This window comes from Ochotona princeps, chromosome 4 (genome assembly GCF_030435755.1).
Source record: "Ochotona princeps isolate mOchPri1 chromosome 4, mOchPri1.hap1, whole genome shotgun sequence".
NCBI lineage: Eukaryota > Metazoa > Chordata > Mammalia > Lagomorpha > Ochotonidae > Ochotona > Ochotona princeps.
Window position 1 is genome coordinate 57,194,567 of NC_080835.1, and position 25,561 is coordinate 57,220,127.

At 46.5% G+C, this 25,561-nt stretch overlaps 1 protein-coding gene across 1 annotated transcript in view; it reads right to left on the reverse strand.

Moving 5' to 3' along the window:
- The window catches only part of GAB2 (GRB2 associated binding protein 2), a 179,321-nt gene extending 155,020 nt beyond the window's left edge, over positions 1–24,301 (reverse strand). Inside the window, exon 1 of the mRNA XM_058663657.1 lies at positions 24,006–24,301. Within this exon, the coding sequence (XP_058519640.1) occupies positions 24,006–24,083 (78 nt within the window). The 5' untranslated portion in view covers positions 24,084–24,301. The remainder of the gene's footprint in view (positions 1–24,005) is intronic.
- Positions 24,302–25,561: the final 1,260 nt, after the last annotated feature.

The following is a 25,561-nucleotide window of genomic DNA, read 5'->3' on the forward strand; positions in this document are numbered from 1 at the left end:
CTGGGAAAGCAGTCAAGGATGGCCCTTAGGACCCTGCACCTACATGGGAGACCCGGAAGAGGATCTAGGCTCCTGGCTTCAGATCGGCGCAGCACCGGCGGTTGCAGCTACTTGGGGAGTGAATCATTGAATGGAGGTTATTTCTGTCTCTCCTCCTCTCTGCATATATCTGACTTTGCAATAGAAATAAATAAATCTTTAAAAAAAGAGTATGTATCAGCAGAAAAATCAGAATAGAAAATGAAGCTGACTTAAATCCAGACAGTCCAATATGAGACATGTATATTCCAAGCAGCATCTTAACACCTGTGGCAAATGCCTGCCCCAGGGGAATGTCTTAAAGAAATGTGTCATTGATGCTCCCAATGGTATACAGGGCAGTTACAAAGCATACAAAGCGCATGAACGATGACTCAAAAAATGTAATTGAAATTGGAGCTGAACATGATAAAAATTTAGGATTCTCTTAATAATACATTTCACTTTTATTTTCCTTTTCATGTTTACGTAAGTGACAGACTATAAATCCATGTCCAGCCTAAGAACAGCATTTTCAGTGAGGGAAGTTTTGCTGTGTAGTGGTACATAAAATAGCAGTATTTAAAAATAAACACAAACCAGCACCATTGCCATGCCAGCACCACAGGGCAGAGAATTAGCCTACTGCATCACCAAGTTGGCTCCCAGATTAATTTTTTCTTAAAGATTTATTTGTTTTATTACAAAGTCAGATATACAGAGAGGAGGAGAGACAGAGAGGAAGATCTTCTGTCCGATGATTCACTCCCCAAGTGACCGCAACAGCCGGTGCGCGCCGATCCAAAGCAGGGAACCAGGAATTTCCTCCAGGTCTCCCACAGGGGTGCAGGGTCCCAAGGCTTTGGGCCATCCTCAACTGCCTTCCCAGGCCACAAGCAAGGAGCTGGATGGGAAGTGGAGCTGCCGGGATTAGAACCGGTGCCCATATGGGATCCCGGGGCATTCAAGGCGAGGACTTTAGCCGCTAGGCCACGCTGCCGGGCCCCAGATTAATTTTTTAAAAAGGAAATAAGTATGGAATATTTCCAAATTAATCATAAAAGTAAATGTTGTTCTATCATGTTCGAAGTCAGGTCATTAAAACCTACACGCCTGGGCCCGGTGTGGTAGCTTAATGGCTAAAGTCTACTCGTTGCACAGGCCAGGATTGCATATGGGTGCCAGTTCTAGTCCTGGCTACTCTACTTCCCATCCAGTTCCCTGCTTGTGGCCTGGGAAAACAGTACAGGACGGCCCAAAGCCTTGGGGCCCTGAACCTGCAGAGGGAGATCCAGGGTAAGTTCCTGGATCCTGGCTTTGGATTGTCTCAGCTCCGGCCAATGCGGCTGCTTGAGGAGTGAATCAGCAAGCGGAAAATCATTCTGTATCTCCTCCTCTCTGTATATCTGCCTTTCAAATACATATATATATATATATTGTTAAAGATATATATATTTAAGATATATATATATATGTATATCTTTAAAAAAAAAAAAACCCTACACACCTAACTTCACAACACCTGCTCCCTGAAGAATAAACTCTAATTCCTTAACACAACATGACCCCATTTACCTTGCAAATCCACCACCCTTCCCACATGCAAGCTCTGTTGTGACCATCCCAGGGTGGCAGGGGCCAACTGATTTCCCTGGAGGAAATACCATACTCCTCCCCTTTTCAACTCCTCCCCAGTTCAACTTTCACTGGTCCTTGCAGACCTAGTTCATTAATACCTCACTGAAGCTTCCCTGAGCACTCCTGGCCAATCAGCTGACTGCCCCCTGTGCCCTCTGACGCAGTGTGGATGTCAGTACTGCGACACCTTTCTCAGTGCCCCAGGTACAAACAGGTAGTTCCTTCTGGACTGGGCTCCAGAAGCCTGCAAACGGGATCACACTTCCAGAGAGCTGCAGCCTTTGGAATTCAGTTAAAAAGAAAAACAAAACACCCCAACTTGTATTTCCTTAGCTCTTTTCTGCCCAGGGACTACACACTCCCAAAATAAAGCTGTCACAGATCCTCAAAACAGAATACCTGGGTTAGGGTCTTTTTTTCCCTAGTTGATTAACAATAGGGAGATTTAACATTTCTATGTCTAATGAGTCTTCCAAGAACAGCAATTAGGCGAGTCTCTGTGTTGCACAGTTCCCTACACAAAGTCAAGTTACCAGGCATGGAAAAATGAGTCATTCCTTCCTTTTCAAAATCAATTGTATTGCTGCACCCCTTTAGCCCGTGCCATAATAAAGCACATTTTCCCCAAAGGCTCAAAACACTGAAAAACACTGTTCTTCCTATTCTAATGAAGTCCCTGTAGATTTTGGGGCAAAAAAGCACTTAATTTGTTTGTGTCTGCTAATAACAGGAAACTATAACAGGATCAACAAAATGAAATCAACAGAAACAAAATGAATCAAAGAATTCTGGTTTCTTAGGTTCTCTGTATAAATGTTTCTCAGAAGGAAACATTAAGAGTAACATTGGTCTTAACTTTTGTCCAGAAAACACTGTCGGTCAGTTATTCCAAGCAAACAGGGAATACTACCATTTCTACAGGAAGTAGGCATAGGTTAACAAATTCATTCATTCCAACACGGGCCAATGCATGAGCAGCAGCACAGACTGAGGAAAGCCAAGCTTTTCTTCTTCTTCTTCTTTTTAAGATTTATTCATATTTATTAGAAAGGCAGATCTACAGAAAAAAGGAGATTCAGAGAAGGATCCTCCCTCTTCTGGTTCACTCCCCAAGTGGACACAACGACTGGAACTGAGCTGATCTGAAGCCAGGAGCCAGGAGCTCCTCCAGGTCTCCCACGTGGGTTTAGGGTCCCACTACTTTGGGCCATCCTCTACTGCCTTCTCAGGCCACAGAGAGCTGGGTGGGAAGTGGAGTAGCCAGGGCATGCACTGGCATCCATATGGGATCTGGGGCACATGCAAGGTGAGGACTCAGTCACCGAGCCATTGCATCAGGCCCACGTCAGGCTTTTTAAACACTCCTGCACACCAACAGGGCTTTGGGGCTCCAGCTACTCCTGATTTGACGTGGTCCCACCCGACTCCAGGATCGTCATCTCTCTAGATGTACCAACACTAGCTGTGGTTTTAAGACACAAATTCTCTGAAATATTCCTGCCTAGTGTCTGGAATGTAAATTCTCTCTCTTCATTGCTAGCAAACTAAACTGACCAGCACACACTCAAAATCATCCTATTATCAAGGTGCTTCCCACTGGGTTAGACTCTGAGGAACAGTGATCTCTCAGGGGACTGAGGAAACCAAATTGTTAGCATGGCTAGCAAGGATGGATTGGAAGCAAAGCAGCCGAGACTCAAACTAGGTGCCCCAGTATGGGACACAGTGCTATCAAGTGGCAAGTTCACTGTTGTGCCACGGTCCACTCCAAATGATAACTGTATATACAGAAGCCTGCCAGGCACTGGAAGAAGACTGCTTGGGGGTGAAATTCTGGTTCCCTGTTATTCTAGCGTACAAGTCTGTAATTTTCCTGAATTTCGTATTATTCAATTCTTTCTCCATAAAATGGAGAAAGTGAAAGTGCCTATTTCTTAGGATTGCAATTAAGAGAGTTAGACATAAGAAGTACTTCAGATGAGATCAGGCGTGTTCAGGGTGGTATGGCCACAGACCATAAGAGGTACTCCAAACAACACCTCACGTATAGTTGAGTGCTTAATGTATGCTGCTGTTTTTAACAGATGTGGGCTGAGAACCTAACTTTACTGTAACACAACAACACTGTTCCTACCACTTAACACTGGTGCTGTTTACATTTGTTTTGTTAAAGGAAGTTAGGTTCCCAGCCCACCACCCCTGCTCTATTTTTCTAATCAATCACCAAGCCATACCCCCCTGAACACTGCCAAGAACCCATATGGGCGCTGATTTGTATCCTGGCTGACCTGCTTCCCATTCAGCTCCCTGCTCGTGGCCTGGGAAAGCAATTGAGGATGATCCAAAGCCTTGGAACCCTGCACCTGCATGGGAGACCCGGAAGAAGCTCTTGGCTGCTGGCTTTGGATGGGCTCCGCTTTGGCCATTGCAGCTACTTGGGGAGTAAATCAATGGATGGAAGATCTTCCTCTGTCTTTCCTCCTTTCTGTACATCCCACTTTCCAATTAAAAAAATAAAATCTTTAACAAAACTGGCTGATAAAAAACACACACAAATGTATTCTTCCAAAAACATAATAGAGACTGGTTTCTTGCTTCCTCAGGAAACTGAACATAGATTTAACACTGTGCAATTCTACTTCCAGACATTTATATCTTCATACAGAAACTTGTACATTGCCTTTGTTACAACAGTCCCAAAGTGAGAACAAGGCAATGGTCATAAAAATGCATCATGTCTCACAAGGAGATAGTATTCTGTCATAAGAAGGAATGGAGTACTGGGACATACTGTAACACAAATGAACCTTGAAAGCAATACGCCATGAGCAAGAGCACAGCTGTGAAAGGCCACATATTATATCGTTCCATTTATATGAAAGTCCAGGATAGGCAACTCTACAGACAGGAAGAGGAGCTGGCTGTTAGAGGCTGCACAGAGGGGAGAACTGAAAGTGACTGTTTAGTGGAGATGGCTGTTCCCATTCTGGGGTGAGACTGATCTACATTTAGATAGTGGTGATCCTTGCACAACTTTGTATCGATTCTGAATATACACAATAACACAGCAGATGTAACGATATGCAAGTTAGGTCTCAGCAAAGGTTTATCAAAACAAAGAATTCCTTTTGGCTACCTCTGCCATGCCAATCACAACTGGCTGCCAATGAACCGTATCAGTTGAATATGAGTTCTTGCTATCCTCTGTCTCACAATCCACAGCGAAGGTCCCTGCACACAGCAGGCTTTTTAGCACCCACTGCATGATAACCGTGCTCAAGGAAAAGATCAGACTGACCTGTGCTTGTGCTCCTGAGCATGGTACAAGCACAGATGGAGCTCCATCCACGCCCGCCACCCCCACCTTTTTTTTCTAACCAAACACCAAGCAAATTCAGTAGTTGATGATCAGGCAGCTTTAGAGGCAGCGCTCACATTATGATCACACACACACAGCATGCACAAAACAGCACAGTACTCTCTAGTCCAAAACTCACCAAATACAATCCACTTAACGGACAACCTTGATATTGAAATGAATGCAAAGAAGCAGGTACTTTGCATCTGCCCCCTTGGTTTATAAAACTTTTAAAACAAATGAAACTAGCTTGAGAAGGCTACTGTTATATATAGCTCATGGGCGTAAGCTACAAGCAAGTGATTTCTAACTTGATCAGGTCTAACTTACGGAACTTAGACAATCTCATAAAAGATCCACTCCAAGGATAACCACAATACTGTATTTATAGTCTTTTCATGTGGAGGTTTTTAATCAAGACTTCTAATGCAGTCACATGAAGAATTTTTAGACCACATACATCCCCGGGCCCTGTCCTGCAGGGTTTTGATTCACTTAAATGAGATCAGGCTGGCATTTGTAGTTCTCTAAACCTCATTAAGTGATTCAGAAAGTATTAGAAACCTTTAGAGATAATGGGATGGAAAACTGAGTTCTGCATGGTTTCCACGCAGATCATCTGAACAGTGACTCACTTGTAACAGATGCCAATCACAAGACAGATAGTGAATCCCATTTACTCCTTCAAGTCAACAATAAGGATGAGGCAGCACCTAAGAGTGACAATGCAGGCCTGGTGCAATGGCTCAATGGATAAATCCTCACCTTGCAGGTGCCAGAATCCCATATGGGCACTGGTTCGTGTACTGGCTCATCCACTTCCCATCCAGCTGCCTGCTTGTGGCCTGGGAAAGCAGTGGAGGATGGCTCAAAGCCTTGGGACCCTGCACCTGCATAGAAGACCTGGAAGAAGCTTCTGACTCCTGATCAACTCAGCTCCAGCCGTTGTGGCCACCTGGGGAGTGAACAGGCAGATGGAAGATAATTCTGTCTCTCCTTTATAAATCTGATCTGTCTTTTCAATACAGATAAATAAATCTGAAAGAGAGACAGACAATGCCCCCTACTTCTTCTTGGTATAAATTTTCCAGATCCCCTTATGGTGCCAACATTGTGAAAAGGCTTTGTAGTGTCACTTGTCACACCTTAACCCATTCTGGGACCCATTATATGGAGAATATTTGTTTGATTATTTTTGAAACTCTTCCTAATTTGTGTCCTATTACTGTTCTTGCTTCAGGTTCTGCATGGATGAGTGTCTCTTCTTCTTTTTTAAGATTCATTTATTTTTATTGGGAAGGCAGATATACAGAGAGTAGAAGACACAGAGAGAAACATTCTTTGTCCACTGACTCACTCCCCATGTGGCCATAATGGCCATAGCTGAGTCCATCCAAAACCAAGACCAAGAGCTTCTTCGGGCTCTCCCATTCAGGTGCAGGGTCCCAAGGCTTTGGGCCGTCCTCAACTGCTTTCCCAGGCCACAAGCAGGGAGCTGGATGGGAAGTGGAGCAACCAGGAGATGAACCAGTGCCCACATGGGATCCCGGCACCTGCAAGGCAAGGATTAGGCTCTAGGTTATTGTACAGGGCCCCAGTGCCTCCTTACTTGCAGTGGAGTCTCAGCTGGAGAGGATGATCTGACTTTAAAGCTCTAGCTGTATGAGAAGGGGGAGTAAAATATGTGGCTTCCCCTCTGGCCCTTTGAAGAAGGAAAAGAGTAGGACAAACAAAGACACATCCTCATTCACATCCCCTGTTTGCATGCATTCCTCTGTCTCTCAAGGTGAGTTCAGCTCAGAAAGCAGTGCGGCTCCAGAAACACTAGCTCTCCATTTTTCCAGACATAACACACAAGCGGGCTGCAGCTAGTAAAGCTCATTCTTCAGTCACTTCTGGCTAATACATAGCTTGGGAATGGCCCGGCATGATGGCGCAGTGGTTAGAGTCCTCGCCTTGAACGTGCCGGGATCTCATATGGTCACAGGTTCTAATCCCGGCGGCCTCGCTTCCCATCTAGCTCCCTGCTTGTGGCCTGGGAAAGCAGTAAAAGACGGCCCAAAGCCTTGGGACCCTACACTGGCATGGGAGACCCAGAAATGGCTCCTGGCTTCAATTGGCTCAGCTCCAGCCATTGTGGTCTCTTGGGGAGTGAACCATCGGATGGAAGATCTTCCTCTCTGTCTCTCCTCCTCTCTGTATATCTGCCTTTCCAATAAAATAAATAAATCTTAAAAGAAAATACAGAGCTTGGGAACAAGGGCTTGGGTCTAACAGATGGAAGGGACAAGGATAAGCTTAGAATAAGCAACCCGGCTCTTCGCCCTGAGCAGAGCATACAAAGCACTGAGAAGGTATGAGCACCTGCTGGAGCATCAGGGAGTAGCAGTGAAGAGCAGCTCTCTCAGTACAGAGATCTTAACACAGGTGTCCGCCACAACTCCACAGTGTGTTCCTCACCCCCCAGAAGGGCAACACAAATTACAATCCAACAGATGACTCTATGATACATTTCAAATGGTTTGGCAAAGTAGACTCATATATGTCACACTGGTGTCATGTAGATACCAACACAGACAATTTTCTCTCTCTCATAGGCACAGAAAACTCTCCCAAAAAGGAATAACATGTAACAAGTATCCAGTTTACAGATGTTACTTCTAGGCTGATGAAGATATGGAGAGAAATAATGCTAATGGAGTCCTGGTCTTGATCAAGTAAGTCCTAGGGATGAATAAAACAAAGTGGGTAGAATTCTGAAAGATGAACTATTTATTTAAGCAAAATAAGCACTATTGTGGCAGTTGATCTTTAAAAAAAAAAATGCCTGTAAAATCTTCGACACTTCATTTACTAACAGGCTGAGTGAAGTATCTTTCCTACTACCTGAGAGCACCTGGGACTCCAGAAGAGAGCATGAACAAAATTACACTACGTGACTTAGAAGGCAGGCAAAGTCATTGAAAAGGTCATGACACTCATCTCTCAGCCACTAGGACTCCCACTCATAGGGCCATCTAGCACCCAGAAGTCTGATTACTTAGAGACTGTCATAATGGGAGGACAACCAGGGTACATGTAAAGACCCCTGCAGGTACTCCAGTCCAGGCCAGCCAGAGCCTCTCTTGGTGTCATTCCAGCTCTGGTGACAGTATGTGAGCAAAACCATCTTCTGTGGATTTTTAAGTTCCAAGACACTTAAGTCATTTCAGCTGGGTCCCCCTCCCACTCCTGGCCCAGACAATGGGAACAGAAGCAAAGTCTGGTCTCTTTGAATTTTTGACCTACAGAATCTATGAGCAAAATGGTTGTTTTTTGTCATTGTTGCTTTTTTTTTTTTCCTTTAAAGCAATTTACCAATGTATTTGAAAGGCAGGATGACACAGAGGATGGAAGAAACACTCAAACACACCCAGAGAGAGAGAGAGAGAGAGAGAGAGAGAGAGAGATTCTATCTGCAGGTTCATTCCCCACATGGCTGTAACAGCCAGGTCTGGGCCAGCCTGAAGCCAGGAGCCAGAAACTGCATTCCTGTGTACCATGTAGGAAGCAAGGTCTCAAATACTTGGGCCTCTTCCACTACCTTTTCAGGTCCATTAGTGGTGAGCTGAATTGAAAGCTGAACAGCAAGGACTTGAACCAGTTCTCCAACATGAGTACCCCAATATAGACGGGCAGCACATCAGAAGCATTGGTTTAATCTGCTGCATCACAACGCTGTTCCCTGTGCCACCAAGTTTTGACTATGCTTTATCATCCCACAGATTATCAGGAAGTAAAAATGAATGGGATCACAGTGGGAACTGATCAACCAGAAGTAGGTCAGTTACAGAAAAACCTGCAACTGTTCTTTGTCTAAGCCTAGTGTGAAAGCTTTCATCCCACCACAGAAGACTAGATACACTGTAATATTCTTGATTGCTAAGAATATCTATTTTATCTATGAATGCTGTAATAGAAAGGTTTCAGTTCATACAAAGAATCAGGGCAGTTCCAGTAGAATTTGGCTGGTAACATTACTACTTTCTTGCCAGGCTTTTAAGGACAGGACTTCCATTCCCATGATGCCATTCAGAGTTGTTCATGAATCGATTTTTGCCTCGGTTCTTTGGAGCATGGTACTCGGTAATCTTGTGAAATAACTAATACAGTGCAAAGAGTTACGGGAGAAAGTTATTTCCGACAATGGGATGGGAACCTAAAAAGCAAAGGTAATGAAGATGTGGGTGCTAGGAGAACAAAGGGGTCACCAGAACCTCATTTTAAATCCCTCCCCGTTCTTACACCTTTCTTCAAGATTCGTGTGTCTTTAGGTAAAGCTGTTCTCAGTATCAGAGAGAATACTCGTTTAACTACTCGTTTTTCAAACCCCAGCTCCACTTTTATTTTCTCAAATACTGTCCCATGCCAAGTGGAATTAATTACCCTGTTCCACTTCTTTGCAACACTTCTTACAATGTTATCTCGTGCTTGAGTGCCTATGCACCAGATATTAGCTCAACAAAGACAGCTGGCTGCCAGGGAGAAGACCACATATCAGTTACACTGCAGAATCTTAAGAGCTGCGCAGAGGGCAGGATACTGTGGGAAAGCCAATCTCCTTCAGAAGCAAAGCAGGAAAACATCACAAAGTACGTGACATCTGAGGCAGATCTTCCAAACTAAATTAAGGTCAAAAGGCTGCTTGTGGGGGAGTTTATCGAGGTTTCAAAGGGAACCACCAAACTAACAGAGACATTTGGCCAGGTCATCTGCTGGAGAGTCCCTGCTCAACTTGGTCCAAGTTCTGTTACCCATCAAAAAGGCCACTAAGTCTTCCCAACTACCTTACTTATTTGCAACACAATGTACCTTAACACTTGAATAAGCAATTTGTTTAAAAAAAAAAAAAAAAAAAAGGAAAAATGAGTCAAGGGACTGGAGTTGTGGCATGGAAAGCTCAGGAACCCATATGGGTGCTGGTTTGAGTTCCAGCTCCATTTCCAATCCAGCAAATGGAAGATCTCTCTCTCTCTTTCAAATGAATAAAATAAATGAATCTTAAAGAGTAAATAATATATGAAAATATATTCAAACTCTAAACAACCCAAATCAAAATAAGAAAACAATTCCCATCTATCAAACTGCCAAAGATTTTTTAAAAATTATAAAGCCTAATATTAAAGAAGTGGGATGGGACAAGCATTTAGTGCACCCACATTCTACATTGGACTACCTAGGTATAAGTCTTGGCTCTGCTTCTGATCAGTTTCTTGCTAATGTACACCCTGGCAGATAGCAGGTAACGGTTCAAGTAGTTGGGTTCAAGTAGTCTGTCACTTATGTGAGAGAACTGGGAATGAGCTCCCCACTTCTGGGTTTGGCCCAGCCCAAACCCAGCTGCTATAGGCTTTTGGGAGCAAACCAGTCCATGGGAGATCTTCTTCCAACTCACAGCTAAAGGCAGAGAGGAAGAGAGTACTTAAAAGTTATAAAGAGCACAGTCACTAACTAGTGCTTGGTTAATTCATGGACTATTAAGTTATGAGATTTTAAAAAAGATTTATTTTATTTTTATTTCAAAGTCAGATATACAGAGAGGAGGAGAGACAGAAAGGAATATCTTCTATCCGACAATTCACTCCCCAAGTGACTGCAACAGCCGGAGCTACAGTGACCTGAAGCCAGGAGTCAGGAGCTCTTCTGGGTTTCCCTCGCAGGTGCAGGAACCCAAGGTTTTGGGCCATCCTTGACTGCTTTCCCAGGTCACAAGCAGGGAGCTGGATGGGAATGGGGCCCCCAGGATTAGAATCGGTGCCCATATAAGATCCCAGCACATTCAAGGCGAGGACTTTAACCGTTAGGCCATCGTGCCAGACTCAAGATTTTTTTATATATATCTATTTATTTTACTATTTTTTAAAATTGTTTTTGACACACTTTAGTTGGTGCGGGGCTCTCCTCCTCCCACCCCCAAATTCTCTCTCCTCCCCTCTGTTCTCCGCTCCAATTTCACAATGTGTGTTTTTCATGCATTTTCCCAAGTCCATCACATTTCCACTGGAGTGTCTCCCAACCATGTAGGAGACTATCATTTCGTTGTGAGCTCATTCTTGTATCCTAGGGCCCTAATGTAGGCACAATGAGGATTAGTTTTTACCTAACCATCACATGTGCCTCCACAATGCAGTCCGCAAAAGAGATGGGAGAGGGGGAATCTTGGCTCCCTAGACCTAGTGGGTAGTTCTTTATTTGGGTGGTATTCTTCCTATCCCAAAAGAGAACTCCAAGAGAATTTACAGAGGTTACGGTTATTAAAAAAAAAAGTTTTGACAAGAACTTTCAAAAATTGTAATGCTGGCATGAATGTCTATCTACTCAGGCAATTAACTTACAGATCTGGAAATATTTATAACATATAACTTACATGGAAAGAGGAAGAGAAAAGACACAACACAGACCATAACACAGTTGCCCTGCTGTGGGCATGGATGTAAGTCCCCTGGGCTGAGCAGCCCCATGGAAGTGCTGGCCTTAAGCTCTGCAAGTTGTTCACACAGGAGAAATGCCCACTGAACACGTGGACCCTACTGACCAGGAGGCAAGCGGAATGACAGCAGGAGAGGGAATGGAGGCTTCAAGAACACCAATTTCTTTTTTCAGGTCTGGAAGCCCTACAGTAAGGGAGCCCAAGCTCTGAGGAACTTGCCCATGTGAGGAGCGAGCATGCCTGCTGGCCTGGCAGCCAGGAAATGCCACCCAGGAGGTCAGAACAGCAGCCAGCTCAGGGGCACTTGGCCTCATCCCTCACCCACTGGCTCTTTCTTGCACCCAGAACAAGATGGACTTTTCATTTTGTAAAATATACAAAGCTCATGCAAACACAGAATGTAGGGGAAGCGGCATTTAGCCTAGTGGGTATGATTCCGGTGACTGGGTTCAGCCTGCAGAGCCTGGGAGACTGCAGGGAGGGCTCACGGGATTGCACTTCTGTCATCCCTGTGAGAGGCCTGGATTGAGTTCCCAACCCCTGGCCGTTGCAGGCATTGGGGGAGTAAGCTAGCAGATCGGAGTGCTCTTTGCTTTTGCCCCTCAAATAAAGAAAAATAAAAAAACTTTTAAAAGTACAGGGAAGCAGAATAGTAAATTCATTAAAATGTGACTGCAACAGTGAAATCTCAATGTTAGAAATGTTAAGAATAAAAACTTTTAGAATGGATTTATTTACTTGTATATATGAAAGGTGGGGTGAGAAAGAAAGGAGGAGAGACAAGAGAAACGTCTTCCATCTGCTGCTTCAATTCATAAAAGGCCACGACTGCAAAGGCTACGCTAGGCCGACAGCAAGGGCCAGGAACTCATCCTGGTCTCCCACTTGGGTGACACGGACCCAGGCATGTGGGCCATCTTCCAGTGCCTTCCAAGGCACATTAGCAAGCAGCAGAGCAGCCAGAACTCCATCCCAGGCTCTGATATACAATGCAAGTAGTGGCTTAACCTACTGTGTTACACCATCAACCCCAAAACTCAACTCGGTATTTAATAGGTTATTTCATGAAAATTACCCCTATATGTTGATAAACATTCACTTTATTGTGACAGTCTTTTTTCAAAAAAAGATTTATTTTATTTTAATTGAAAAGTCAGATCTATAGAGAGGAGAGAAAGACTTTCTGTCCACTGGTTCATTCCCCAAGGGCACAGCCGGAGCTGAGCCGATCTGAAGCCAGGAGCCTGGAGCTTCCTCTGGGTCTCTCCCACATGGTACCAAGGCTTTGGGTCATCCTCTGCTGCTTTGCCAGACCATAAGCAGGGAACTGGAAGGAAAGCAGCCAGGATATAAATTTGTGCCTGGTGCGTTCAAGGCAAGGATTTAACCACTTAGCTATTGCACTTGGCCCATGATAGTTTTTCCAATGAATTTTATCCATTTGAAAGATATATGTTTAAACACAGAGCAGAGACACAGAGATCTTCTATCTGCTGATTTACACCCCAAAGGACAGCTTTGGTTGAACTAGGTCAGGCTGAAACTAGGAGTCTGAAATGGTGTCTGGGTCTCTCAAGCGGTGGAGAGGCCCAAGCACTTGAGCCATCTTCTGCTGCTTTCCTAAGTATATTCACAGGGTTCTAGATTGGAGGCAGCCCCCAAATCACCCCTTCAATTCAATTCCAGCTCTAGTTTTTTTCTCCCAGAATGAAATATCACCAACCCTACAGTAGTACTTGTTCAAAACTTAGAAGTCTACAAGTATACGCTAACTTACTATGCTCTAGCTATCAAAGCCTCAGGGGTGAACAAAGCACACAGTTACCAGTGTGGAGGGAAGGCACGTGAGAACTGACAGTTACTAAGGATCCACATGACAGGCAGGCGTTCCATAGGGAAGTCCCTGACTCTGATGGGAGGGTGGGACAGGCCAGGCTGCCGCAGAGCAACACGCGAATGAGGAATGAGTGCAGAAAGGTGCAAGGACAATCCAGGCAGGTCTACTGAGGCCGAACTCCCTGAGCCCACAAGATGAATCCCTGTGTAATGCTGGTCTTTGCCACCACCTGGTAGCTATTGCCTGCCATTCTAATTCCAGCTGCTGACCCAGGCAGTCTGTGAATTCTCAGGGGAATACGACGAACACTGGGAAATCTTGCTACTTACTGGCAGCCATGTCTACAGATAACCTTCCTACAGGTTTTCCCCCAACATACTCTAGCCTCTATTGATATCCAAAAAGACCACACACACATACACATTTAAGCTATATCAAATGTTTTCCCTAAAGATTATGCCGGAAGATCAATGCAACAGACTGATTTGTACAAAATTCACAAGAAAAATCAGTCTTTCTACCATATATAAAGCTTAGCACTTCCTTTGTTCTGACAAGCCAGCAGCGTTGTGATTGGCACAGTCTCCTACAACAGGGTAAAGAAAGACACATGGGTCCAGAAAGCCCTCCAGGTGGATTATGGTGGTATTAATGATATCTCAATGCTACCGATAACCTGGGTAAACCTCTCTGAGGATATATGGCCTAATAACATACAGGCCTGGACTGTACAAGGGTACTTTAAAACTTCTGTGAGGGGCAGGTGTTTAGTCCAACAGTTAAGATGCCATGCCTGGGTTTCATTCCTGGCTCCAGCTTCCTGGGAAGCAGGTGTCAAGTGCTGAAATATTTGGGTTCCTGCCACTCACGTGCGAAACCTGGAAGGAGTTCTGACTCCTGGAGGTTGTTTGCATTTAGGGAGTGAACCAGGAGATGGGAACTTGCTTGGTTTCTAAAATAAAGTAAATAAAAATGTCTTTTAAAAAGATAAAAGTTTATTTTAGTGCAAGCATTTGAAGTTCATATAGTTGTCATAATACATGTTTTCTACAAACTTTCTGAAAACCTCTAATCTGTAATAGTGAATAACTGGAAGTAGCATGAATCTCAAACCAGAGAACAGTACAATACACTCACTCACATACTGATAATATGATTTATGTATATATCTAGGATTTACTTCAAAATATTCCAGCAAAGCAAAAGGGACAGATGAAACGTGTGTGGTAAAATCCTTACAGAGTTTGAAAACTGGGTGAATTGGTATTCACATACCATTCTTTTTACTTTTATATAGGACTGAAATTTCTCGTAATTCAAAACTAGAAAAGGGGCCAGCATTGTAGCGCAGGAGGTTAAGCATCTGCCTCCACCGCATGCAATGCCAGCATTCATAGGATCGCAGGTTCAAGTCCCAGCTAATCTACTTCTGACTCAGGTAACCTGCCTCAGAAAGCAGCAGCACATGGCTCAAGTGCTGAGTCCCGGCCACATACACAGCAGACCCAAAGTTCCAGGCTTCAGCCTGGCTCCGTCCTGGCCACTGTAGTAATCCGGGGAGTGAAAACTCAGATAGAAAAATCTTACTAACTTTTTCAAATAAATAAATAAGCATTAAAAATTACTGCAAATAGGGCCCGGCGGCGTGGCCTAGCGGCTAAAGTCCTCGCCTTGAAAGCCCCGGGATCCCATATGGGCGCCGGTTCTAATCCCGGCAGCTCCACTTCCCATCCAGCTCCCTGCTTGTGGCCTGGGAAAGCAGTCGAGGACGGCCCAATGCATTGGGACACTGCACCCGCGTGGGAGACCCGGAAGAGGTTCCAGGTTCCCAGCTTCGGATCGGCGCGTACCGGCCCGTTGCGGCTCACTTGGGGAGTGAATCATCGGAGGGAAGATCTTCCTCTCTGTCTCTCCTCCTCTGTGTATATCTGGCTGTAATAAAATGAATAAAATCTTTAAAAAAAAAAATTACTGCAAATAGGCTCTATAAAAAAGAAAATGAAAATATCCAAGATGATGGTTTGCAGGGAAAAAACAAAAACAGAAGGCAAAGTCATAATTCATGTTGATCAACCAAATCAGTATGTGACCAACCTAAAAGGCCCACGTGTCTCCTAGTGCCCACAGCAATTTCTACATGATTGTTTCTTAAAAAGAAAGAAAGAAAGAGAGAAATTAAAAAGAGGACTTTGAGGAAATAGCTAGTTTCAGGTCTAAACTGGGAAATGTGCAAGACAAACCTAGAACATTTTGTCATAAGTGACATCAAAGAAATTATCAGAGAATAGTGGGGTCAGGGCAACAGGATCCAATGGCAGCTTGAACAGATTCCCATAAGCTAAAGACAGTGCAATCTGATCTTCAGTAAGTTTAGCAACTATAACAGATTCAAAAACACTGAATATGTTTAAATATCTGTGCTCATAAGGATGCTAAAACTAAGCCTACCTGGCCACTCTGAATGACACCGAGGAACCTACACATAATTTTGTGAACTGCTTAAAACAAAAAAAAGCACAAAACCAAGAGTGGTTATAAAGGATAAACGGCAATGACTGGAAATGCCTTGTTCATATCTGGTGCCCAACAGGTAGCAGCAAGTCTGCATTACACCGAGATGCTCAAATTCTAACTCTCATGTAAAGTGTTCACATTCCAGCAAAGAGAGAACAACTGAGCCTTGACGCAAGAACATCAAACTGAAGGTGACAGGAGAGCCATGGAAGCAAGCCGGAAGAGGAGAGTTCACTTGAAGGAGCTTGGAGGGGAAGAGGAGATGGAGTGGAGTCCTGAAGAGTGGTCACTCCTTGGGAACTTTTTGTATTTTAAATCACTCTCCAAGGTGTGATCTGGACTTCCCCCCATCACTCACGTACTTCCCAGGGACTGGCCAAATTCACAGCTTCAGATAAATTCTCTTTTGCTTTAATTTCCTGTCCCTGAGACTGGGGACTCTTGAGATGTTCCTTTCAGGAAAACTTAACTCTCTAGGATTTCATGTGATGTCAGCTTGGGAACTGCACTTTTGTCTTGCCAATGTAAACTCCAGTTCTGCCCAGATCTGAAAAGGACAGGCAGACACGTACACTCATGTTCGGAATCACTACGAAGAGGCTCATAAATATACGTCAACATCATCTCCGACTCCCTTCTTCCTGTTACTAAATAGCTACGGTAGGCTAAATACTCTGCTACCTTTTTTTTTTTGCTTGGTTTCCTGGTAAATTGCTCAACCCAGTGAAGCAAGCAGCACTATTCCAGCTTTACAGACAAGGAAGCAGGCTCACAGTCATTTACTCCAAGACTCGGTGGCCCTTGCAACACTGACAGGTTCTCAGAAGACAAACACCATCACCACAGCACTGACGCTTCATGGTGAAGGTGCAGCTGCTGCGAGGCAAAGAGCAGTCAGTCAGAGTGATGCTCTGCATCCGAAAAGGCCATCCCACCCCATGGGCCCTCCTGGGCTAGCTCCTGCAGCTCTTCACTTACACCTCAAATCTCTCAGCTTCCCACCAGACAGCACACTGCAGATGGTAGTTTAGTGGCATCCACACACCACCGAGATTCCCTCTTTCCCACTCTTTGTGCCACACTCCTTCCTAGGCCTCAGGCTTCCGAGTCTAACTCACATTTCAACCACCTAGTCTGGGAAGACCCTCAATCTTTTTCCATACCCAGACAGGTAGCTCTCCACATAGGGCCAAAATCCTAGTTCCCATATATACGCCTGTGGTCACTATTTTGAAACCGCCTAAAACACATGCTTGAGAACAAATCTACTCCCTTAGAATGGCAACACACACAATACACCTTCTACAAAACCCTGTCAAGATTAGGGGCCAGAGAGAAGGAGAGACAGAGACAGAAAGATCTTCTGTCCACTGGCTCACTCCCCAAGTGGCCATAACGGTCAAAGCTAAGGCAATCAGAAACCAGGAGCCAGGAGCTTCTTTCTGGTCTCCCAGGTGGATACAGGGTCCCAAGGCTTATGGGTCATCCTCCTCTGTTTTCCCAGGCCATAAGCAGGGAGCTGAATGGGAATTGGGGCAGCCGGGATAGGAACCGGAGTCCATAAGGGATCCTGGTGTTTGCAAGACGAGGATTTGGCCACTGATGTATTGTGTCAGGTCCTCTAAATAAATTTTAAACACACACACACACAAACTGCCGTACCTGTCCCATACTTAACACAAAAAAATGGGGCCTGGTGCCAATAGCTTAGTGGGATATCTGGAGGAAGTTCCTGTCTCCTGGGATCAGATTGGCTCGGCTCGGCTGTTGTGCCCACTTGGGGAGGGAATAGGCAGATGGGATAGCTTTCTGTATTTCCTTCTGTCTGTAAATCTACCTTTCTAATAAAAGTAAGTAAATCTTTTAAAAATAGATGTTAAAAATGAACTTTTGGGGCTGGCTGTGTGGTAATACGTTAAACTGCCATGTGATGCCACCATACCATCCAATGCCAGTCCTGAATGCTCCAGTTATGACAGAGCTCCTTGCTAATGTAGCTGGAAAAGCAATGGAAGAGTGTCCAAGTATTCAGTCCCTGTCATCAAGGTGAGAGCCAGAAGGATTCCCAGGCTCTAGGCCTGGCCCAACTCTGACCACTGCAGTTATTTGGGAGGTAAACGAATGGATGGAAGACCTCCCTCTCTCTGCAACTATACCTTTTAAATAAATGAATGGATCTTGAAATGAAATGAAATGAAAATTACTCTTTTTTTTTTTTTAAAGATTTATTCATTTTATTACAGTCAGATATACACAGAGGAGGAGAGACAGAGAGGAAGATCTTCCATCCGATGATTCACTCCCCAAGTGAGCCGCAACGGGCCGGTACACGCCAATCCGAAGCCGGGAACCTGGAACCTCCTCCGGGTCTCCCACTCGGGTGCAGGGTCCCAATGCATTGGGCCGTCCTCGACTGCTTTCCCAGGCCACAAGCAGGGAGCTGGATGGGAAGTGGAGCTGCCGGGATTAGAACCGGTGCCCATATGGGATCCCGGGGCTTTCAAGGCGAGGACTTTAGCCGCTAGGCCACGCCGCCGGGCCCGATAATTACTCTTGACAATGGGGAAGGAGAAGTGCATGGCAAAATATATTTAGGTGATGGAGCTGCTAGATTTCAGTGAGAGATTAGATGTGGGATAACAGGTGTCTAGAAGTCAAAAATGATATATCTGAATTTCTCAAGTAGATGGCTGGTGATTCCATCTGCTGAGCTGCCCTTTGGGCAGAGAGGAGAGGGGTGGATAAGGGTTTAGTTTTGGGTGTGACAATGTTCCGGTTGCTTGGGAAACATTCGAATAGAGATGTCTAGTTAACTGTTAGATATGCAAGAATGGAGTGCAGAACAAAATTCTGATATGGAAATGTAACTTGATAAGGACCAACATGCAACAGATAATGACCAAGAGAATGTGTAAGATTACCAGGGAGGGTAAGCCACAGTCATAGTGACTGTAAAGGAGTTCTGACCTTTAAGAATTGGGTAAAAGAGGTCCATCTAATAGGGTATTTAGAGTGGCTAGGAAAGGGGGAAAAATCACGTGGAAACGCTGTCACTCAAAACAAGAAGAGGGGGACAGCACTGCGATGCAGTGAACTAAGTGGCCCCCTGTAATGCCAGTAACCCATATGAGGTTGTAGGTCCCCAGTGCTTTACCTCTGGTCCAGAATCCTGCTAATGCACCTGGGAAAGCAGCAGCAGAGGGCCCAATGTGGGACACTCACATGGGAGAGCTGGGTGGAAATCCAGCCTCCCAGCTTTGGCTTGGATCAGCCCCAGAAACTGGACACATGGTGAGAGAACTAGTGAATTGGATGACTGATCTCTTTCCCTCCTTCCTTCTTTTCCTAACTCTCTGACTTGAAATAAATAACCAAATCCTATAAAACAGAGGGAGGTGTTAGAAAAAAGCATGGGTGGTCGGTCATGACCAAGCAGTGAAGAGAGTAATTAAAACAAGGAGTGAAGAGGACTCCTCTGAATTCACTGGCCTGGGGGTCAATGGTGTCCTCATGAGAATAGCTTCAGTGAAAATACAAAGTAGGCTTTGGACTGGAATGGATGGAAGAATAAGGTGGAGGAGGCAAAGACAACTTGGACAACTGTTAATTTTAGCCCTGAAGAAAAGGAGAAAGCCTGAAGAGGAGATGGTATATCATGGAGGGAGAATTAAACAGAAAGGAGGTAGAAGGGATAGAATTGAAGATTCAGGACAGGAGAGGATGAGTTGAGCAGGTAGGGGCAGAGCATGATGCAAACATACTACAGGGAGCAGGAACATCTAAGATATGGAGGGGTGTAAAAAAAAGATCAACATAAGTAAAAGGGCATAGCCATGTCAGAAGATGGTGAACAGAACAGGTTGGACAACTCTCCTTGCTGAGCTTTGGCAGCAAGTTTCTGGGTGAGTGTATGCACTGGGAGTGGACTCTGTCAGCCAGTGGACATTGGAAGGATTTTCTCAACCTTGGAGCAACAGAACCAATAGTGTCTCAGAACTATGAAAACAACTCAAGCAATACCCTTGGAACACTCTTCTCTACCTCTTGGTTTCCAATATGATATTAAGTGGACATCCCCACACCCTGGGTACTTACATAGTTTGGTAGCTGGGAGTGGCTATCTCCCCCTGCCCAACCCGCTCCTCCCCACCCTCCCTCCCCAGACACAGGAGAAAAGGGAAGAAAAGGAACACTGTAAGCACTTGTCCCACCCCTTCCCTCATGCCTTTACCCTCTCCACCTTAATCTGTGGTCCTCATGGCACACACCTTGTCAACTATGTAAACAACATTTAAAATAAAACACCCTTTTTTTTTTTTTAAAAAGGGCACAGTGGGCTGAGCCTCCACCTGTGATGCCAGGGTATCAAATGAGTACTGCTATTCTACTTCCAATCCAGCTCCCTGCTAATGCACCTAGGAAAGCATCAGAAGATGGCCCACGTGCTGGAGGCCTGAATGAACATGAAGCCTGGATGGAGTGCTGGGATCCTGGCTTTGGCCCCACCCTGCCCAGCCCTTGCAACCATTTGGGGAGTGAATCAATGGGTGGAAGGTCTCTCTCTTTCTGCCTTTCATTTAAACAAATAAGCCTTCTTTAAAATTAAAAATAGCTATAAAAGAAATCTTTTGTATTCTGAGAAGATGGGAAAAAAGGAAAGAAACCATGCAGAAATGGGTAAACTTGGAAAAATGACCTCAGAGCAGGCGGATAGCTACTCGCAGATGCCTTCAAATCACTTTTTGAAGGAGAAGGCAAAGTCATCTGCTAAGAATAAAGTGAACAATCAAGTTTTATTCGAAACAGCAAATTTAGTTTCCAAGATAGATATTTAATAAATTTATCTAATAAATATTAACATAAACACTGTTTCTTTGAACTCATTAGCATCAATACACAACTTTTTTCAAATTAGCCACTAGGGGGCAGGGGTGCCACCAACCTTTCCCTCTATTTTAGCCAAGTGAAGCAAACTGTAGTGCAGTCATTAAAAATGTCTTTCATCCCAAAGAAAATCATGCTTAAGTTTTACACAAGTGTACAGGTGTGAACTCAAGCATACCCATGCACACACCGGAGCCTCCCTGCAGTCATGCTATGCGAGGTACTATGCTCAACATTTTGCAGCCGTTTTTTCAAATTTCTCCAGGACACAAAGTAAAAATATCCAACAGATTTATTACACATCCTTAAGATTGATCGGTTAGAAAAGAATGGTGAAAAAACTTCCTAAGAACGAATTTCTGACATATATCCCATTTTTTTCCAAATTATTTCTAGCCTTCCACGCTTGCCCAACCTTCTTTCCAGATAAAATGAGATTAACCTTCAATTTTTGTTTATTTGAAAGGCAGACACCACACACACACACGCACACACACACACACACACACACACACACACAATCTTCCAGCTGCTGGTTCATCCCCAGATGCCTACTACAGCTAGGGCTGTGCCCAGGATGAAGTCCAGTTCCCAGAACTCAATCAGTCCAGTTTTCACACACAGGCGGCCGGGGTCAGCGGGCTTCAGCCATCTTCTGCCTCTTAGCATGAGCTATATCAGAAATCCTGAATCTGAGGCAGAGCCAGGGTGTGGGTGTCCCAGTGACTTAATCCCTGTGCTAAATGCCAGTCCCTAGAGGTAGGCTTTAAAAAAATTATTTTACATACTTGCATCTCATAGTTACTTTTGCCCCCATCTCAGGTACTTGAGTATCCTCCCAGTGAAGAACGCTTACTCTCCAACAACCCCTGCCTATCATGCGTATGCAAAGAAGGAGCCATACCGAAGCAAGCACGTAGCAGCGCAGCGAGCAAATACTTCTTCCCAAGTCTCTTTCTATGGAACTGGGGCCCCTAGCAATCAGAGGGAACCCGCAGAGTTTTAACACACCACAGGGTGTAGAAACTCTCAACACACCCAAACCCCAAAGGAAAAATAGATTTAAAAAGGCAGACCGCTGCTGGGAAGTTTTGGTTACACAGATCAGCTCAAACCTGGGAACTGAATTTCTACAGCAGGAAAGACTTCCAGTCATACCAGTGAAAGCACGTCACAACCCTGGCCTCAGAAAGGCCGCTGGGAGCCTGGTCGGGAGCCTGGTCAGGAGCCTGGTGCGCTGAGGGTCACAGCAGTCAGGGCGGAGACGGGCTGGGGGAGGACCGGAAGGGTGTATCAAGCGGCTCATAGGGCTGGAAAGGGTGCTTGACCCCAGAGTCTCCACACTTGACTATTTTGATCCAAAATTGTTGGTGAACACCAACACCCAAGAAAATGGATCATTAAGAGAGCCAGCTAGCACTGAAGTGCTCATCAGTCAAAGGCAGACACAATGTCAACCTGTTGGTTTGCAAATCCTTTGAAAACAAAGCCTCAAGGCTCTTTTAGGATGGTGTTCTAATTTGAAAAGGAAGGCTCACTTTTTTTGGTTTTGTTCTGTTTTACTGGACAGTATTCCATTAGCTGGTATAATACCTACTTTCAGAGGTGCGTGTTGGAAGTGCTGCAGGTCAAAGCATTTTCTAAAACATTTCTGCAAATGCTAATAGCAAATGACTTCTTCCTGAACCCTAGTAAAAATTCAACTTCCCAAGTACACTGATAAAACCCTGAGGAGGAAGAAGTTTCTTTCCTAGGAATTATAACCCTTGCTTCCATAGACGCCCTCAAAAGCAGCTTTATTAAACCCTGATGCGCATTTCACTGCCTATCCCCACTGTGTGTGGAATCTGTGTCCGTTTTCAAAGGTCATGTGCTAAATCCTTAGATTTTTTTTTCTTCCTCCCCAACAAATGATCTAAGAGCTTGATTTCATTGACACACACATTTGCACTCCCCGACAACAACACTTCCTTTGAAAAACAGAATGTCACTTCCTCAGTCCAGAGGCCAGCCGTCCGAGGGTTCAGATCTGGGGAGCCAAGACAGGAAACTCTGCTGAGCTCCTGCCCCCCGCCCCTCCCCCAGCCTCTGGTGCAGCTGACAAGAGGGCAGGGTCTGTTCGGCGCTCCCTTGATGCACTGCAGCTGGAAGGCGAGGCTCCCTTCCAGGCTGTGGGAGTGACTCCTGAGCCCGGCACGCACAGCGGGGGAACAAGGACGTGGCCTGGGACGCCCAGAGGGAGACCAGAGGGAGACCAGGGGGAGACCTTGACACCTGCGACTCCCCCCAGAGGCTGATTGCAGCCCCATCTCTCGGCCTGGCACCATCTTGTACTTTTGACCCCAGCAGACAAGGCACCCTCTGGGCTCTGTGTGGGTGTATGTTTAGGGGAGGGGGACCAAACTCCTCCCGTCTGGACACCAGACACTTCCACCTTGCCCGATGCTGCCAGCTTCTCCCCCTATAGGGGAGTGGCTGCCCGTGATCTCAGTAAACACGGCCGGTTAGCACCACCTGGCAACTGAATCCCTCATCTCCCCGACCCCAGACTCCAGAGGCGGCACCTCAGCACACCCTTGGCCGGTTATTAGCGGACCAAACTGCAGTGTCACCACGGGGTGTGTGTTTTGGGGGGGGGATGTGGATGCGAGAGACATGCCGAATAAAGGGAAAGAGGGGACAAACAAATGAGTCACTTCATACACGAGCTGCACATGCCGCTGACGCCGCCCGTGATGCGGCGCCCGGGGACTGAGGAAGCAGCGGCCACCGGGAGGGGCGAGCAGAACAAGGACAGGGGACAGACAAGGTTGGAGACGCCTCAATTTTTGTGGGACCCGCGCCCCCTGGCCGCCGGCTGACGCCGCTCGTAATTGCCAAGGGTGCCCCAGCTGCGGGAGGCCCAACTCTGGGTCTCCGAAAAACAATCAATACAAACTTCCACACCGGATTTAGTTTACGCCGATGTTAGCCGGGGAGGAGCGGCCGGTGCGCGCGCCCGCTCGCCTCGCCCGCGAACCGCAGCCTCACCCCGCCGGCCCGGGCCGCCCCGCCCCTCGGCGGCGCACCTGTGACAGGTGTGCAGGTGCCTCCCGCGCCGCGGGGCGCTCCCGCCGCTCCTCGCGCGCCCCCCCCACTCACCCAGAGGACACACGGGGGAACCCACCCTCCCAGTCGGCACAGCCCCCACCCCGATCCCCTCAGCCCCTGAGCCTCTGAGCCCCTCCGCAGGCCCGGAGTCGGGGGCGCCCCTGGACTGCCGCGCCCGCCAGCCGCCCCGCACTCACATAGCGCCTCAACTTCTTCTCGGGGGGCGATTTCCTCAGCCAGCCGGTGCATACCACGTCGCCTCCGCCGCCGCTCATGCTGCCGGCTCGCCTGGAGCCCCGCCGCCGCGGGACGCGGTGACAAGGGCGCGGGCTGCTGGGTCAGCCCGGCCGGCGGTGCACGGCTCGGGCAGGGGAGGGGCCGGCGGCCCGCGGCCACGGGCGAGAGGGCGAGGACGAGGCGGCGCGGCCCGCCCGCCCGGCGCGCGCGCCCGACGCGCGTCCACCCGCGCACACTCCCGGCCTCGGCGGGGCGCCCCAGCAGGAAGGCCGGAGCCCTGGCCACGCCTACGGCCAGGCGACGCCAAGGACGCCCAGAGGCCCGAAGCGGCGGGCGCCGCGCCCCTTGGGGGTCTCGCCGTGGGCGAGGGAGGCGGCCGCGCCCTGGGGCGGGGTGTGATGGGAAGCGGTGATCGCCCGCGGTCGTGGAGTGTGGAGAGGGAAAGGACCTGAGGGCTGCCCGCGTTTCCCCCGATCCATTCCCAGAGTTTCAGGTTGCAGAGGGTCAGGTTCCAAGGCGGCAAGGAGTGGCCCGCTTCTTTTGCGAGCGTTTAACTATGGAACACCCTTGCACGGGAAGAACAGCAGGAACCAGACCTACTGTGTGCCGGGGAGCTTGCGCGTGCACTGGTTATTTACAAGATTGTCATCGCAAGTTGTCCCGGCGGAGTTAATTCTGGTGTTGGTGGGGTGGAGGAGTGGGATCCTATTCTGTTTGAAGTGGGGAAGGGGGAGGTGAGGAGGATGGCTTTCAAGTCTGCGGATCAACTTGGGTGCCTCTTACTGCTAAGAAACCAGGTCCAGCTGGTTGCCTCCCACACTGCCTCTGGGAAAACAATTCAGTAGAAGAAAACCGGTTTGGTTTTTGTAGAATTAAGGAATAAAAAGTCGGCCAAGAATATTTGATAGTGAATCGGATTGGAAGGCAAGGTGGGGCAGAAGGAGAAACGGTGCCAAGCTTCCAAAGGTTCCAACCAGCTGGCCTAGACTCTGAGACCTCTCCTAGGTAAATAAGTTCTAACAATGGTCTCGCATGGGATTTAAAGAGATAAAGAATGTGGAGGCACACAGCTAGCTCTTACACTACAAGGGAAGGCTGTGGGGGGGCACTGTACAACAGCTTTTTCTTAAGATAGCATCAAAAACCAAGGCTTCCCTGACTTCTTTGGGAAGTGGACAGTAACGAATGTGGGGCATCTTGCTCTCATTTTAACAGACCAGGTAGTTTGGTTCGTTTCTGTCTCCGTGCTGATACATTAGTCTCAAACAGCTGAGCATCATTTGACTCAACAAATACTGGCTGGGCTGGGGCAAATCCTCCCATTTAAATCGACTTGCAAAAGTTAACAGCTCACCAGACATCCAGCAAGGTGGAGGGGTCAGCTCCCTTGGACCCAGCATGTCGCTGTCTTCAAGGTCCCCTTACATAAAACACAAAGCCAGAACATTTAGGCTACTTTCCAACGTGGAGATTCTTTTTTTTTTTTTTTTTAAAGATTTATTCATTTTTATTACAG